This window comes from Lepisma saccharinum, chromosome 16 (assembly GCF_977018435.1).
Source record: "Lepisma saccharinum chromosome 16, izLepSacc3.1, whole genome shotgun sequence".
In the NCBI taxonomy this organism is placed as follows: domain Eukaryota; kingdom Metazoa; phylum Arthropoda; class Insecta; order Zygentoma; family Lepismatidae; genus Lepisma; species Lepisma saccharinum.
Window position 1 is genome coordinate 38,281,451 of NC_139244.1, and position 18,913 is coordinate 38,300,363.

Consider the following 18,913-nt stretch of genomic DNA (forward strand, 5'->3'; position numbering starts at 1 on the left):
ACAGACTCGGTGTCCGAGCGCGTTGGTAATCGACTCACCATCGCATCACAAGGTTCTGGCTTCGAGTCCCGGTCTGGGCATCTGTTTTGTATGCCACTTCCATCAATTTTGTTTTGAGTTTAGTCCGAGGCGTGCCCAGGAATTTCGAAAGGGGGAGTTACGTACACAATTTTTAGTAGTCGGACCGGAATTTGTCATTTTTTCCTGCCTTTGACTTTTTTTTTTTTTTTAATTCAGGTCAAATGGGAGTTCGTGTCTCCCACCACACCAACCCTCCCTTGGACATGCTACAGGCTAATGTGGAGGAATGAGACTACCGGTACATTTTAAAGTGGGATCCGAACCAATGTGTGCTGCCACTGGATATCGAACCCGGGAGCCCTTGATTACAATGCGAAAATGTTACCACTACACTACCGAGCAGAGCCATGTCATCATCACCATTAGTGTAATGAGGCGAGAAAAGTGACGTAAAATATATCTCCTCAGTTTAACAAGAAGACTGGTTCCATGGCCCGTTTTACCATTCGTCCACTCACGTGACCTTGCGCAAATTTCTTTCTCATCTACATCTTCCCAGGTGGCAAAAATGCAGTTTATTTATCAGGGCAAAAGTTCACTTCGCGATCACGTCACAGATCCTGGAGGGCAGCACTGGAAAACTGGTTTTCCTCGCAGCATTGTTGACAAATTTGGTGCCGGAAGGAAGTCTGCGAGGTTTGCCCCGCGGAGAACGCCTAGAGTAGAGGGCGCTTCGCACACGATTTTGACTCATCCGAGTGACGAAATGTGGCAACGTCATCCACGAAGCTCCGGTATTTCCCGACCAGCTGGACTGAAATACTCGCGCGAGCAGGAAAACTTCTCACCTGCAGTAAGAATCAGCAGGACAGATATCAACAAGTGAACATCGCGTGCTCCGGCTGACAACCTCACGCGTGTGTGCAACTGGTGTGCGACTCACGGCAGCAGAAAAAGTGTCTTCCATCCGAGACCAGCTTGATTTTGTGGGGTACCAATTTTTGTTTCTTCTTCTTGGTATTAGTGCAGTAGATCGATCCGTGTTTAGTTTCGAGTTACATTTATTATGTGGAGTTTACTTTTTTAATAGAATGATCTGGATAGTACACTTTGTTGCTATTATTGCAATGATGCAATATCTTCTAATATACGTTTAACATTAAAAAACATATCGTCGTTGCCTTGTAATCAAGTGGTCTCGGGTGCGATACCCGGTTGAGGCACATCTCACTTTACACAAAACTCAAACAAATAAATTTAAAAATATATCGAGCACTGTCTACATGGATATACAGTTTATATGCAGTATTCAAATTTAACAGAAATTAGACTTGAGAAATTCCTTTTTGTGGGGTCCCAAGTTCAAGTATTGGTGCAACCATTGCCTTTCCTTTTGCGAGTGTCCATGATTTTTTTTTCCGGTGGGGCGCAGCAAAGGTATCTTTCCCTCCCAAAACACGACTTCGTGTTCCTGCAATGATCTATACCATTCTTGCTGGCAATTATGAGCCCATTATAATAATTACCGCACAGTCACTAAAATGAAATTATGTGCGTGAAATATATCATTTTAGGCCGACATTCATGTTTCAGGCGGGAAACAGCCCCCCTTACCTTATTCGGGACTGCCTTTGCGAGTGTGCATTCAGTATTATCTATTCATCATCCTGCTTCATCGTTGTGATGAGGTGAAAGTGGAAGAAATGAGACACAAATAATATATAACCGTATTTTAAAAGTAGAAGTCAATTTAAATTGTCATAGCAATAACAAAGTGCATTATTTAGGATATATTTGTTAAAAGCCTGTCATTTTTACACCATTTTGTGTAATTATAAGTGAAGAGTTCCAATATTTCTATTTTGTTTACAAACGTTTGACATGCCCTTACACATGGACACTTTCCCTCGTTCAAATCAAGCCGGCCCCCGTGGCGGAGTGGTTAGCATATCGCGCTACGACGCCGGGGGTCCCGGGTTCGAATCCTGGCCTGGGCAATTTAATCATATCATCACTCATCCCCGTCTTCGCAAATTAGCCAAAAGTGGCACAAAAAGCGAAGTAAAATAATAATCAAATCAAATCTAATACTTAAAACTATTTATGAATAATAAAACATGCATATGATAGAACACGTGACCTCGAAGTGAGGAATCTCTTTTCCTAGTTGTGAACAAATTTAGAATTTGGTTTCTCTTCAGTTCGAACATAATTTATATGGCAAAGCTTAGCTGCAGATGGTTTGATAAGACACACCATACGCACAACATCTTTAAGTTGGTGTTCTTGTGTGATTGAGAATTTTTAAAAATTAAACACTTTAAAGTGATAATTGAAAGTGAGAGAGATTTACTAGCCTTGTTAAATTATAAGCAGAGTTACCTTTTTTTATGAACAAGAAACAATGAGGATAGGTATTTCTCTAAAAATTTAATTATTTTAAATACTTCGTCAAGAAGTAAAATATTCCAACTTAGATCCCTGTTTGGCTGTTAAGACCTAGCTTTAAACTCTAGTTGTTCAGTTTTTAAAGGCAGAAGTGAAAGTGTCCTATATATACGATGCCAAACATTTCTAACCATCATTTGTGAGGTGAGCATGATGTCAACATTTCCAGTGAGTGTGAAGTGAAACCTTTTAGGTGGGGGTCGTTTCCGAGCCTTGGATACAGCTCGGGAGGGTGATCTGTAACATGTTTAACATGGTGACGATAAGACAGGCGGGATGATGTCTTGCATAGATTTTGCAAGCAGGGGGAGATGGCAATACTACCCCTCCAATTCGAAAACTGTTAATATCAAGCATATACCGTTACATTATTGTTTCCCTAATTTCGTTGTCAACACGAGAAAGCGTCATTCATTCCCACTTTCGCACTCTGGTACCGTTAATGTTTCATACTCTTCGTTGCCATTATCTAAAAAGATGGAAATCGACGTTTAGTAGCCAATAATAGATAGCAATAAAGATACTTTTCTATGGTTGGTATCTGCCACATTCTATTCTCCATCCACTGAGGGAACGAAGTTACTATAAACAAAACCACGGGTGATATCTGAGCAGTAGTTCCTTTCCTGTGTATTAGATCTGGTTTTGTTTTTCCATGAGGTCGTAGTTATATACCTCATTATACCATAAGGCCCCACAACTTCCATGTAGCAGCTACATTGAGTGATGCGGCTTTATCACGTGCCAGATTCCTGTACAGCTGCCATTCCAACAACCAGTAGCATTTCTCAGAAGCCAGATGTATGTGCTTACAATGACTTATCCTAACGGCGGACAGAGAGTAGTGCCTCAAAATACAACCATGCGATGCATCAGGAATGGAACACAACTGGCCTTTCCTCAGTTTAAAAGGGATTCCGAACTTCTGTGGGTCTCCACCGGGTATCGGAACGGGATCCCTTGATTACAAGACAACGACGTTACGACTACGCCATCGTGGAGGTTCACGTTATATGTTGCATAGATTGCACAAGGATTCTGATGTGTGAAAAATCCCGCGGCGATGGTTGTGTAAAAAACACATATGCTACCTGTCGTAATCTTAAATAAGTTGGTACAGGGAGGAAAGGGAATGGGTTTTCGACATAACTGAATGTCAAACTAAACAGTAAGGGAGAATTGACAATATTATAATGGAAAGAAATACAATTCTGATTAGATTGATTGCATTTTGTGAGTTTTTAGCTAACCATTGTATTGTCAGATGTATTTTATGTGTTTTACTAGACCATCACACTTGCAATGTATAAGAAAATGTTCTGATATGAGCTCATTATTGTCAAGAACTTACATGCCGCTTATTGTAAGCATTTCTTTTAAGATTCCATGAAATGACATCTCGCGGATTGAAAAGCATACTGTCAGGCCTGTAGCCAGAATTGCATTTCGGGGGGGGGGGGGGTTCATCCCTTATCAGTAGCCGAAGTACATGTTTGTGAATTGAATGTTTAGAACCGTTATTTAAAAAAATAATAAATATTCTCTGCATACTCAGGATTTCATTTCGGAGGGCGGTTCTAAGCGGCAGCGATATAAACCAACGAAATATTCTAAAATTTTGGGGAGTGGAGATTCAGCCAAGAGCGCCCGCAAGGAGGGGCCAGCGTGTCCCTTGCCCCTCCTCTTATTAGATTTCTTAAAAGAGTTAATGAAATTCGAATGGTGAAATTGTAGCGATATTTTGTAACAAAAAATATTGTTTTCTGTGACTTACAGGAAGTAAGTTACAGCAACTATCATTATTATTATTTTTGAAGTAGGGTTACATTTAAGTTTACGGCCTATTTTACACTTATTATCTAACTATAAAAACATCTATTTATCCTACATGAATTAATGTGTTAAATATCCAGTTATGCAAATTTTATGTAAATACACATGATATGGAAATTGCAAATGTATGCAATTAAAAAAAACAGTAGTAGTAGTAGTAATGGTAATAATAATAATAATGAAAGTTTCTATAACTTCCCCCCGTGGAAAAATTCTACGGACGCCCTTGGATTCAGCCCCCAAGCCCTCCCTTTGGCTACGTGCCTGCATACAGTAATGATTGTTTGGGAGTAGAAAGGTAAAAATAATTTGTGTCATTTTTTTGGCTATTATTTCTCTGATAAAGCAGGTTTAATTTATTTACTAAATGCATATGGAAACATTCGGAAGTATGTCATTTACATGGCCCCCAGTGATGGCCTCGGGGCTGTGGGTCTAACTGACTCACCCCTCCACCTTCCACGTGGACAGCCCTGGCCTGGTGTAGGGCTCTACGGAACCACTCAAGGAATCCTAGATATCACTTCACTCATCGCCACGATTAATCCCTGTCTCAGTCATTAAGGCACACTGTGTGCAACCATAGCCCACTGGTGCAACATACATGCAAGGTAGACGACCTACCAATGTTGAATCAGGACAACGTGAATGTCCTCAATTCTTTCAGGAACTGTCAGATTAAAAACGGAAGTGTATTTCCAAAAGTGGCAGAAAAGCGAAGTCGAATAAACCAACTTATTGAACGGAAGTGTATTTCCGTCTCTTGCTCTATATTTTCCCCACATTCACGCTTCAGCTTGCTTCCTTATCAACCATGTGACACCTTCCTTAGATACATTCATCGAATTACAGTAAAACCTCGTTAATCCGAACTACAGCGCGTAGAATAACGTAGTGTGGAAAACGGCATGCTTCTGCGCTCTCAGGCTGGTTCCACTCGAAAATGATACCGCTAGAGGCGCTGGTGTCGGTACACGTGCTAGGCATTCGTCTGCTTATAATGGAAGTAAATGGAGTTTTCACTGCAACGTCTGATTCTTTTACATGAAGCATTTCTATGAATGTGATAATTGCTATGATATTTGGTACAGTGGTCGCGAAGATATTAACGAACATTCTAGACAGTCGACCACGTCCTGTTATCGTCATACTTTCGTTAATAATACGGGAGAAAAAATACGCGTGGAATGTTCTTGGCAACTAAATTTTTGTGTATGAATTAGGTTCATTATTATTATCATCATCATCATCATTTCTTTTAAAGATATACACACTGAAGCATTTGTATTTTGGATATTTATCTCTTTTCTTCTGCTTTAAACTAATCGCGGCGATGATGATAATGATGATTGCATGAAACGACAAGGGGAACCCCACAAAACTTTCTTAGTGCCATCGACATGAGTGTAAGGCAACTTTCAAACCAATGGGACAAGCGACACTGGGATGTTCACACTGTCACACTAGTGACACACACTTCCAGATTGTAAAATAGCATTCATTGCACATGAGGGTCCCAACTAAGTGACAAGCGACATGGTGCCTTCAGTCTATTAGCAAGCGTTGCTTGCGAACAACAGATAGGCGACACGATAAATCGCACATTACAACAACAGATCTAGGCGACACGATAAGCCACACGTGTCGCTTTGTCGCTTCTGCGTCGCTCAAACTGGGCCATTTCCTCAATAGCTTGCAACATGTTGCCGTGGTTTGTTGTTCGCGCATACGCGATGCAATGAGTGTCTTGCTTTAGTGAGATTGCGCACCAAAGCGACAAGCGGCACGCGACACTTATCGCTTGAGGTTTTCACCAACCGAACGCTGGCCTGTGCTTCCCGTCATGCCGCTACGATGTGAAATGTTGCTCTTGATTGGCTCCTTTCCAAGCAACATGTGTCACTTCGGTATGAAAGTTGCCTTGGACCGAATGACCCGTGTCGCTTTGGTGTGAAATCCTCGTATCGTTTGTCGCTTTGGTGTAAAATCTCCTTGAGGAAACTGTGCAGTCAGAGCTTTTGTCCCTACGGTTCGAAAGGCTGCTTTGATTTCCGACTGCTTGCTTTCAAGCGACATTTGTGGTTTGTCGCCTCGGTATGAAATATCTCTCAGAATACTATTTATATTCTAATAACATAGAAAAATAAACTCTAATACACAGTCCAAAACCTGACGTCCGGAATCACATTGCGATGTTTCTTCTTGTGTTACGCATGCTATTTATTTATTAATTTTATTTGACTTTTCTTTCCAAATTAATGCCATTTCTTGACTGCAAATCACTCCACAAATATAACTGTTTCCATCAATTCACTTACCGCCTTTCTAGAGAAACAAATCTACACAATATATTCCAAAAACTAACTAAGCCGCATTACTTTCATAACAAAATTAGCAGCTGTGTCGATCGCACTGCCATCTACTTGTCATCGTCTCGGGGAACCAGTTTCTTGGGTCGTTTTCCACACTACGTTATTCAAGGCGCTGTAATCCGAACTAATGGGGGGTTTAACGAAAGTCCGGATTAAGTGAAATAACCTAAAAGAACAATAGAAAGTGCATCAAAACTCCGTTTATAGCAACAAAACACGTTTATTATTTTGCATTTAAAGGGCATAGGCCTAAATATACTATACAGTACAGTACAAAGTCTGCGGGAAACGGAATTTCATCAGTGGTTGACTGCCTTTTCTTTGGGAAGTTCTCTTGTTGATTTCTAGCCACATTTAAAACCTTGCATTCTGCTTTTTTCTTGCTTTTGCCTGTCCGGATTAAGCGAAGTTCGGCTATCGGGGTCCGAATTAACGAGATTTTACTATATTTAGTACGGTGCAGTTTATTCACGTAATGTTTAAAGATTAATTTAGGGCCGTTGTGCATTCATGATGGACTTGTGCGAAATCTTCATGCCACAGTAGGGATTAAGTGCGGCGTTGTATTAAGTAAGTTAGTTTATGACAGGTAATTATTTAATTTGTATAGATAATGGGCAGAGTGCTACACTTTCATGCGGCTCGTTTCACGACATAAAACCGCTGTCAATTTAATGATACCTTTGTGTACATTTTTTACCCTGCTTACGACTCTTTTGAGAATGCAAGTAGCCGATTGTGCGTAGCGAATGGGACTCCATTCATTGATAAGACAATTCAAGATCTAACAATGACGATCGAATAGTGTGTCTTGAACTTCGTAGTGAGTTAGTCAAGTGCAACGTTCAGCGATATGTGAACATACAGTTCGACTAGTTCTAGTTTTCTGAGCAACTCTTTTGTAGCATTTTTGTGTTACGTCGACATTCCCTTGCGGAAGCAGAAGCTGACGAATAGAACTTTCTACGATATGTTCTTCTTTATGTGCAAGGGGAAACACATGTGAGTGATTTCTTCAAGAAAAGAGACCAGGTTTATGACCAATATAAAAGTGGGCAATATGTCCATCTACGTATTCATTTTGAAGAGAACATCTCTACTGTCAGTACGATTCCGTTCTTTAAAACAGACGAGGTAAAAGAAAATAGAATTATGAATTATTTTGCCTACTATTATCTTTACCGCCGATTGTGATTGCTCATAAGGTGCTTATTCACTTAATGTGCGAAAGTTTTTAAAGGAAGCCATGCACTGTAGTTATTTTAGACTGTACAGTATTTTCCCTCAAACCGAAAGTTTTATTCGTGGTATGAAATCGATTACGTTAGAACTCTTGTTTAGAGAATCAACATATTGTATGCGTATCGAAAAGGAGAACTTTTTTTATAATCGATAAACTTAGGGCGCAAAATTTGTGTGTGTACACAATTGTGTAGTCGTGTCAGAGTTCGCCCTACCTCTCAAAATTACAGTAAATATTAAGTTTTTAATTTAGCTTTATTTAACATTAATTTGTTGTGTCTTATCTGTACAGAACCTAACGTAACACAATGACTCCTTCGTTATAACAACAAAATGATAATTATTATTATATTGTGAGACACTTGAGACGAAACTCAAATTTCGAGAGCCGGCCTCAGTGGCGGAATGGTTATCACAGCACGCTTCAACGTCAGAGGTCTCGGGTTCGAATCCCAGCCTGGGCATGGCTGTTCTTTGTGATTGTCTCTTCATCAATTTCAACATATTATCACTCATCCTCATCTTCGTGATTAGCCAAAAGTGGCAGAAAAGCGAAGTAAAATGAACCAAATCAAGCAATCAAATTTCGAAAAGGAAGTTTGGGAGCTCTTTTGACAGGGTGAATGTGCTTTTGTTGGCGTGAGTGAATCAATTATTTTTTCTTAAATTTTAACTTCCTGAAGATTCGCACTCGCATTAGTCAGTGCTGTACGTTAACTGTGCATAACTGGTTATATATAATACTATTAAATACTACTACTAATAATAACAATGTTAACAACTATGAAACCACATTGTGTAAGTTAAAAATATTTACTACTAATAATGTTATGTTTGTAATTCAGTTTGTAAAGCGCACCAGTACATCTCAAACAAAACATGTGATGTTGCTTTGGAGAAACCCACCATGTTATCCTCCCCCTCCCCTTTCCCCTATTATGAAATTCTAGCCAGTTATAGCCTGTGTGAGGGAGAAGTACGTGACGAAAACAGGACTCAGTCGGGGCATTAAAAAAGCAGATAGCAGGAGCAATAATGGACCTCATTCTCTGTGTTTAGCTTATCGCTTAAAGACAAACAATACGGCAGGACAAACAAAGAAGCTACTTTAAATCAGCTTATTTTTCGCTGCCATTCAGGTCTTCGGAACATATACAGAAAGCTCTGATGGATGGGATTTTCCTATTTGTCAGTGGCAACATTCCAGGGTTAACAGCAGCAGATACAGGAATACCACATAATCAAATTGAATCCTTTGAAGAAATCTGTAAGTGACAAGAGCCTGAAACTCATTATTCGCAAGAGTTATTTATTACAAATGACTTGTTAATCACGATTTATCAACGGCGTTACCGGATAGTTTTTGAATTGATGTTTTAAGTCCACTTTATGCACAGTAAGGCTGTGGACCTACAGTTTAAAGTGGGATCCGAACCACTATATGCCTCCACCGGGTATCGAACCCGGGAACACCTCGATTACAAAGCTAAGACGGTACCACTGAGCCATCGGGGAGGTCCCGTTACCGGATAGGATTGGATTTGCGAAGATTATCTTCTTGCAATTATCTCTCTTTCGCAGAGTTGTTATCACAGCGCGCAACGACGCCAGAGGACCCGGTTTCGAACCCCGGCCTGGGCATGGGTATTCTTTGTGATTGTCCCTTCATCAATTTCATATCACTCATCCTCATCTTCGGGATTACCCAAAAGTAGCAGAAAAGGGAAGTAAGAATAAAGTAAATCAATCAATCCATTCCCTCTTTGTTTTCTTCTTCCCACCTTTCTTTCTCTCTCTCTCTCTCTCTCTCTCTCTCACACACACACACACACACTTTCAATACTCTCTACTTTTCTTTGTCTAGCTCTCTTCTTACACAGATTATTTTTCTTTTTTCTTCTGTCTTTCACTTTCATACTCTATTTCTTCCTATCTTTCTGTTTCTCTCTTATTTATCTTTCTCCGTCCTGTTCCTCCACCTCCTTCTCTCTTTCTTTCTCCATTTTTGTATGCCTTTATATTTCTCTTTCTTTCCCCTCTGTATATTTCTCTTTCTTCTTTCACAGTTTATCTCTCTCCTTTTTCTCTATATCACTGGTGGCCCATATGGTTGCTCCTCCCCGCTAAGTACCATATAATGAAGTATGGGAAAGTTTCGAATGTTGGAAGTCGGAATTATGTGTTCGGCATTTTCATGGAATTATTATGAAGGTATACTTTATAGGGTATTTACAAAACAAAAAGATTTACAATAACAACCTTAGAGCTCATGCATTTTTTTTGTTCTAGTAATGGACGAAGTAACAATTGCACTCAATATGCTACATAGTATATTGTAACACATTGTAAATTATTGAATGGAACAAAGAAAGACAAATACAGAAATCAAACACAATGAAGAGTAAGTAACCCCATTGCGCGACAGCCCTTGAGGGGAAGGGCCTACCTACCGATTGCCGGTAGGTAGGCTGGAGATCATCCAACCAGTTACGTGGTGACGTGCGGTCAGCACGACGAACTCCCAGTCGTTGTAGGTTTTCCATGACAAGGTTACGCCACTCATTCGTCGTAGCTCCTCAATTTCCTCACGTTGGCCACCGGTCCCATACGCCTGGACGAAATCTCAAGAGTTGATGTTTTAAGTTCACTTTATGCACAATGAGGCTAATCGGGAATGGACTTACAGTTTAAAGTGGGATCCGAACCACTATGTGCCTCCCGGGTATCGAACCTGGGACCCCTTGATTGTTACGCTCCCCCTCCCATCGGAGAAGACTCTCAAAGTGTGCGTATACCGCACGGCAACGGTGAGGGACAAAACTTATACGTGAATATCCAATAAATATATACATTTAAAAATACGTATTTTTGGGGGGATTTCACGGAGGAAGTAGGCGTACGGTTAATTTTGTGAGCGACTTTAAATAAATAATAGGAAATATATGAGGGTCACTATTTATATTTTGAGCCTAACAATGAAAAAACAGGAATTTGGCATTGAAAACTGCTTTATTGTTTTTCGAAGTATTCTCCTTTATGGTCAATACACTTTTGCATTCGTTCGAACCATTTGTCAAAGCAGTTTTCCAATCTTCTTGAGACACCTCCATAATATGGTTTTTGAACGCATCAACGTCGTCTTCCGCCGACGAAAATCGTTGTCCACCCAATTTATTCTTGACATTCGGGAACAAGAAGAAGTCATTGGGTGCCAAATCAGGACTGTACGGCGGATGACCCATCAATTCGATTTTTGACTGTTCATAAAGTCTGTTGTTAGACGAGATGTGTGACAGCTGGCATTGTCTTGATGAAGAATGATTCGACGGCGTTTGTTTGTTTTCCGTATTTGACCGAAGACCTTTGGCAAACAAATTGTTGTATACCATTCAGAGTTGACCGTTCTACGTTCCTCTAAAGGCACAGTTGGCACATGACCAGTTTTCCCGAAAAAACAGGCGACCATTTGTTTCGATGTGCTTCGAGCGCGAACAACTTTTGTTGGATTGGGTTCATCTTGAAACACCCATGCAGTCGACTGCTGTTTACGTTCCGGCTCATATGCATATATCCATGATTCGTCACCTGTTACAATCTTATATACGTCTTTTGAAGCACCACGATTGTATTTATTGAGCATTTGTTTGCACCAATTGACGCGAGCGTCTTTTTGAGTTTTTGTCAAATTGTGTGGGATCCAACGATCATGTAATATTTTATATATGCTGGTGGAACTAATGCCTATGGTTGCTTCAGTCTCACAGTATGTCACATGACGATCTTGCAGTATTAGGTTTTGCACGGCATCAATGTTTTCTTGAACAACAACTGATTTTGGAAGACCTTCGCGAATCTCGTCGGTGAGCGAATGGCGGCCACGATTAAATTCGTTATACCAGCGTTTCACAGTGGCATAGGATGGGACTTCATCGCCAAATGTGGAAGTAAGTTGATCGATGCACTCTTGTCTTGATAATCCACGTCGAAAATCGTAAAAAATCATCTCACGAAAATGTTCACGAGTTAATTCCATTTTATTGTTGTCGCGCAATCTCCAAGGCAACATAAACAACACAAATCAAGCTATTGACAAAACATTTGAAGTACGTTATGGTCAATAATGCCAGACGATTCTGTGCAAACGTCAAATCGCGCCTAACTTCAATCAGTGTTGCCAAGGCTCAAAATATAAATAGTGGCCCTCGTAGTATGAATGCAATACACTTTCTTGTGCAAGGAATAGGAGATAAAGTTGATTCAGAATATATATACACACACACACACATATATATATATATATATATATTGTGTGGGGGGGGGGGGTATGTATGTATGTGTGTAATATTATACACATCCTCTCTCCCGGGACTCTGTGAAGTAAAGCCGCGTATAAAGGTAGAGAAGGGGAGAAAGCGAGGGAGCTGAGCGAAACAGTACTCACTACTCCTAACTGCTGGTAGTTTCAGCCAGCCGAATTTTCCCCTCCATGCATTCACTTCCCCTCTCACTCGTTCATTGGTCGAGCCCTCTCGAGTCACTACTTGCGCAGAGACTGGTTTCGTTCGCTCGCTCCAAAGAATCCCGGGACAGAGTATAGTAATTCATCGATAAAAAAAAGTTCCACGCGCACATTGTTCTGTCGATAGGTCACCGATGTTCCACTTCCACAGCAAACAGAGACGAAGGTCAGCAGAGGGAGGAGGAGGAGGTACGAAAAACACACCTGTGTCTCCGTGACTAATGTACACTTTTCAGAGCCCGCCTCGCTCGAGAAAAGCTCAAAGAAGAAGAAGCAATTTTCAACTTGCACACAAGTTAAATGACTCGAGAACCGGCCTTGAAATAAGCAAAAAGTTCTCTGTTGAAGCAAAGGTATTGCTTTGTCATCGACCCTTGACTAAGCCAAGAGAACCGGATGAAGCAGTTCACAAATAGTTTACAAAGGCGCTTATTATTTTTCTGAACGCCCACGGAAAATACTTGTATTGTTACAATATGGCGTTTGGTTAGTTTCTGAGAACAGAAAAGTATCGTGTATTGTGGGCAAGATCTTATCGCCTCACTACAATACAAAACAGCTGCACCCCTTCCACAATCAGTACACGTACGGAAGAATATATTAGTCGTTTCAATTGTTAACATCTAGCAATGCCTCATGATACTTAATGTTACAAAGATGTGTAAAGTACACGTACATTATTTTAAACTGTTGGTACAGTCCTGATAGGCTTTCTGTGCATAAAGTGGACTTAGAAACCCAAACTCCAATGTAACACAAAATGTAATTTCTTTTAATGATGACATGGATTTTCCACGGAAAATGTGACTTGTGAAGGACAGAGCGGACTCTTTATCCCGAGTTATATTGTGCTGTGAGATTATTTGGTTTCTTATTTGTATCTCCACTCAAGCACGCCCGCAGCGAAAGTTAAGTGAGGTCACCTGATTCCCCTCTTAAAGTCAGAAGTAATCGAACATTTCTTCTTCATCCTTCCCTTTTATTTGTAATATTCTTTTCTGTTTTTTTTTCTTTATGCCTTCTTTTTAATCTAGGGTCGTCTTTTCTCAGTTTGAGTATCTGTTTGTTCGTGTTTCTTGTTTTCCCTATCATTTTCAATCTATTTCTTGTTAAGTCTCTGTCGATCTGTAATTTTCTTCCATCTCTCTCTTTCCCTCGCTTTCTGTTTCTCTCGCTTGTCTGTGTTTCTTTCATTCGTTGTCTCTCTGCTGCGTCTATGTTTCTCTTACCTCCATGTATTTTCCTCACTTCTGTGCGGGGATCCTAACCTGTGTCAAAATAATAATAATATTAATAATGTTAAAATAAGTATAATTATATTAAATTAATTAAAATATTTAAATTAATTAATGTTTTTATTACATTAATAGGTAAAAAGTGGTAAATAATGATAGTGATGTAACATCACATATTCATTATCTAGATTGCGTATAGTTAAGGTCGGCAAAAATTTGAAAAAAAAAAGTAGCTGCCCTGGCAAGGAAATTATTGTCAATTAGATAAAGAATTGAATATCAAAATAGAATGTTGGATCCAGTTGACGAAAAGTAAAATTCCAGGTAATATTTTATGCATGATGTTATAAGTAGTAATAAATCTTGCATAAATCTTATTTGGTACTGTCATTCAAAGTCGTATGAACCCAATATAATCCTTGCCTACCAATAAGTTTGCGGAAATAAATTAACCCTCGATTAAACAACAACCATATTTTCATTATTTAATTTTTGTACTTAGTAAGCCTTTGGGAGGGGGGGTCCGGCCCCCTGGATCCACCCTAAATACATCCTTGCTTCTGCCTGTCTGTCTCTCTCTCTCCCTCTGTGTATGATGTGTGTTTCGCTTCTTATTTCTCTTTCTTTATCTTTCTCCGACTTGTGGTGTGTGTGTTTCTCTTCTCTTTCCCTTTCTTTAAAACACTTCTTTCTTATGATGACGTGTAAACATGATATCAATGTATCCAACTTGTGGACACAACCTTCCAATTCTGATCTCCTCTTGGAAAATTTTCTGCGGGTGGCCATGCCTTTGCTTTTTATGCTACACTATCACCAAGTAGAACATTGAAATAATAATTTGCTTCCCAATGATCGATTCATTACGAAATGTACTTTATGATTGTTTGAGACGACACGATATGTGCGTGGTGTTGTAAAGGAAATCTCTATATATTTACAGGATGATGATGTTCTGGCTGTGGTTGCTCGTGTCTCTCAATGGCGTCATTTCTTCCACTCTGAAGAACGAGGGGGACATCTCCTGGCCAAATGAAGTCAACGAGGAAATCTCATCAAGGAGTTTCAACAATTTAGGACATCGATTCGCACAGACACCTTCAAAAGATGCCAAAGCATTAAATCAACAAAGGCCTCCGGTTCTGCTAGCAATTGGGTCATATCCGCTTCTGGAGGAAAACGCAGAATCTCCGACTATGCAGCATCAAACCTTCATCATAGCACCATCTTCAGGTGAAACCCCAGCCATGCAGAGCGAATCTGCGAATGTCCCTGATATAAAGTTTCCGAGCCCTGAACAACAGAATTATCCTCAGATGGTGCCTCATACCACAGCTGCACCACCTCCTGAACATCCTCAGGACACTAATTCCTCTGTAATTCCATCTGAGAATTCGCCACTGGATAACCGTGTACAAGGTTCAGCTTCAAACGCAACTATCGCATTGGAACCCTCCGAGTCCAGTCCTGAAGTGCAAGAATCTCCGGCTATTGGTCTTGATCATGCTGAAGTACCTCCTTCCTCCAATGTTGAGCCTTCTGAAGATGTCCAGCCTGTTCAACCAACTCAAGACGTGAACAATGGTACTCAAGAAGCAAACCAAACAACAACCATGCCTACACCAACTGAGACCACCGCTACGTCTACTCCTGAACCTGTAGATCTCCAAGTTGCACTTAAAGCTGTGTTCGCTGCAACATTTAAACTGGGGACCTTGCAGCCAAAGAGTGACAAGAACTTACTTTTGTCTCCTTTCAGCCTTACGAAGTCTCTGGCACAGATGCTCATTGGTGCTGGTGCAGAAACACGACAGGAACTTCTGAAGTTTCTGGAAATCTCCGAGGACAATGACCAAATTCATGAGGAAATAGGACAGATACTGAGCATCGTGGAAGCCCACCACGAAGGCTTCGAATTAACAGCCGCCAGCGTGCTATTTATCCAGAAGAACCTTTCGTTGTCAGAACAGTTCGAGGATGCGCTTGTAAATAAGTACAAGAGCGCCATAATTCCTTTAGATTTCCAAGGCGATGACGTCATGGCTATAATAAATCATTGGGTTTACGACCACACTATGGGCAAAATTGCAGCCATACTTTCAAGACCACCTTTTCCTACAACGAGAACGCTGCTTACGAATGCTCTGTATTTTAACGGAGCGTGGGAAAAACCTTTTAACTCTATACTAACCGTACCTGGTAAATTCCAGGTGGACGCAAACGAGGAGATAGATGTTCAGTACATGCAAGGTGACACAGACTTGCCGTTCACAAGAAGCGACATTCTCGGATGCAGCATGGTCGGTCTCCCATACAAGACCGGTGAGGTGGTCATGTATGCCGTACTGCCAGACAAACCAGGCAAGGAAGGACTCTACGACTTAACCAGCCGTTTGACTGGAAACGAACTGTTGAGTCTGGTATCCAGCGCCAAGAGTCACCCTGTTACGATGGTCTTCCCCAAAATGTCTCTGGAAACGTCAATGAGGTTAAAAGATCCACTGGAGCACCTTGGTGTGAAAACACTGTTCAGTCCCGCTGTTGCCAACCTCACTTCCTTTTCACCAGAATCCCCCTTCACGTTGGACAACATCATTCACAAGGTTGTCATGGATGTCACCGAAACTGGCACCGAGGCGGCAGCCGTGACGTCAACCACAATCGACTACATCAACGACTCTGTCATCTTCCGTGCCAACAGACCCTTCCTGTTTCTAATAATGCACATGAAAACTAGAGTCCCACTATTCTGGGGCTCTATCTTGAGACCCTACTCGCAAGTTGACTACGATAGAGGATAGGCTGATGGGGAATGCAAGAGAGCGGGTTACCAGTGACGCGTGCTCACTTTCCATCATAATTATGTAGTTTATTGTTTTTATTCCTAGTTGTGAACATTGATCACAAGCTTATTTTGATACATCTACTGTCTGTCTCTACATCGAATATACTGTTTAACTCAATACAGTTTCTTTGAAGAAATAACCATGAGATAGCATTAAACATTTCTAATAACATATAAAGTTAACAAATCTATAATTTGAGTAAAATCTCATGGCCAGACTAGTATTTGAACTTGTTTACATCAATCATATCCATTATTAGTTACAAATTCTCACGAGTCCACTAAAACTACAAATTATGTCTTAAGTGTGTTGTTTATTGTTTCAATTCCTGTTTGAGAACATTCATCATAATCTTATTTTGGTACACCTACTGTTTGTGACTCTACATCAAATATATTGTCTAATTGACAGAGTACTCAATATAGTTCCTTTGTAGAAATAACCACGAGATAACATTTAACCCTTCTAATAACATATAAGGTTATATACTCGTAAAAACTATAATTTCAGTAAAGTCTCGTTGTCACACTACACAGTATTTGAAGTTGTCTGCAACAATCATGTCCATTATGATTTTCACAAATCCATTAAAACTGCAAATTATGTTTTAAGTGTATTGTGTGTCAGGTACCGTTTTGTATTTGGGTTATGTCGTAAAGATATTGGTGGTTATCACAGATATATTCATTGCACCAATTTTCTTATTTTAATTACTTGTTACTCGCTTCATACATGAATGATATTTATGATTCTGTTTGGGAGCTACCGCATTTAGCTTTCACTGGAAATAAAATTGATAATTGGACTATGTAAGCGGAATCCGTACCTTCAAGTACAAAATAAATTAAGATAACTCACAAGCTCCACATCACAAATGTACTTTTTTTTAATAAATGAAATGTAAAATTAAGAAATAGTGTGCCAGCAGATCTTAGTTATTATACTGTCTACTCTTCAGTATTATATGTACGTACGTGTGTATGCATACCATCCCAAGTATTATTTGAAATGTATTTTATGATTTATATATATAATTATATTGCATTTTATGTGTATAAATATTTATTTCATGGAGACTGTCATACTTGTGTTAGATCCAGTGGCCACTTCCAAGGTTGTGATGATGAGGCATTTCAGTATCTAACAGTGGTTACGTGGTTTGCCTTACTGATTCACCAAGACCGCGAAAGCTCGAACAAGCACCCAGCAACATTAAAGTGGTGCTTCTTGTTGCCTACGACTACGTGGTCGTTTTCCTTTGTCACACAGTACCGAAGGGAGTTACCATGAACAGTAGTTATTACAGTAATTTTCTGGAGAATCACCTTCGTCCAGCTATTAGTTTGAAACGACCAACACTTCTGTCGAAATACCCGATTGTACTCGTACTGTACCACAAGTCAATGTGCCATGTTGCACAAATTCAGTTGAGCAACTGCTTGAGTCACTGGCGTACGCATAACTTTTTTTGGTGGTGGGAGAAGGGGCTGGAATTACAAAGGTGGACAGTGCATAGCTGCTTTCTAGGGAGACAGCATAAACAATAAGATATTTCGTACATTTAGAACTTAATAAAAACAATAACCATAAACAAACAGGGGACGTAATTTAAGCCCTTTATGCTACATCCATGTAATAAATTCCTGAAATGGAAACACAAATATTGTAAATGGACATTTCCACTTTGACATGAAAAACGTTTTAAATCCATTCATTTTAGAGAATGACACAAACATGAGATGTGCAAAATATCTCGGCGATTTTGTTTTGGTTCTCGAGAAACACGCCTTCAAACACCGCTGAAATTCACCTCATACGTCACGGATTTGAAAACGTCCTCTCCACAGACACGAGGTCCTCTGACGTCATCACTTATTGGGTTGGTGCGAATGAAATGTCCGGCCCAGGTGCGTCATTGCCAAAGGCCAAAAAAATCAAAACTACAATACCTGGTTAATCAAAATAGTCGCCGTCTGCAGCCATACACTTTTGTCATTTCTCAGCCAACAATTGGATTCCATGGCGAAAGAAGTCTGGAGTCTGCGACGCAAAGATGTCCTCAACAGCATGTTGCACCGCCCGATCATTAGCGAAGGTCTTCCCTGTGAGGAAGTGATCGAGATGCCAGAAGTGATGGTAGTCAATGGAAGAGAGGTCTGGAGAATATGCTGGATGAGGAAGGGTTTCATATTGCAACTCATGGAGAGAGTGCACCGTCCTTTGTGCGACATGTGGGCGAGCATTGTTGTGCAACACGAGGACACCATGTCTGTGGACCATTTGCTGGATGCTTGTGGAGAAGTTTGTGGTGCATTTCATGGAGTTCAGCACTGTAACAATTTGCATTTATGGTTTCACCTCGCCTGAGAAACACATGATGGATCACACCCACCATAG

At 40.3% G+C, this 18,913-nt stretch overlaps 1 protein-coding gene across 3 annotated transcripts; it reads left to right on the forward strand.

The window, feature by feature from the left end:
• Window positions 1–834: 834 nt before the first annotated feature.
• On the forward strand, window positions 835–17,432 carry LOC146000409 (serine protease inhibitor-like). Of its 3 annotated transcripts, none has more exons than XM_083138008.1 (2): window positions 835–1,012; window positions 14,614–17,432. In XM_083138008.1, the coding sequence occupies exon 2, from the start codon at window positions 14,615–14,617 to the stop codon at window positions 16,469–16,471; it is 1,857 nt and encodes a 618-aa protein (XP_082994134.1). In that variant the 5' UTR covers window positions 835–1,012; window position 14,614; the 3' UTR covers window positions 16,472–17,432. The 3 variants fall into 3 exon arrangements, with proteins under 3 accessions (XP_082994134.1, XP_082994132.1, XP_082994131.1); XM_083138006.1 differs by lacking the exon at window positions 835–1,012 and adding an exon at window positions 7,477–7,676; XM_083138005.1 differs by lacking the exon at window positions 835–1,012 and adding an exon at window positions 7,686–7,808.
• Window positions 17,433–18,913: the final 1,481 nt, after the last annotated feature.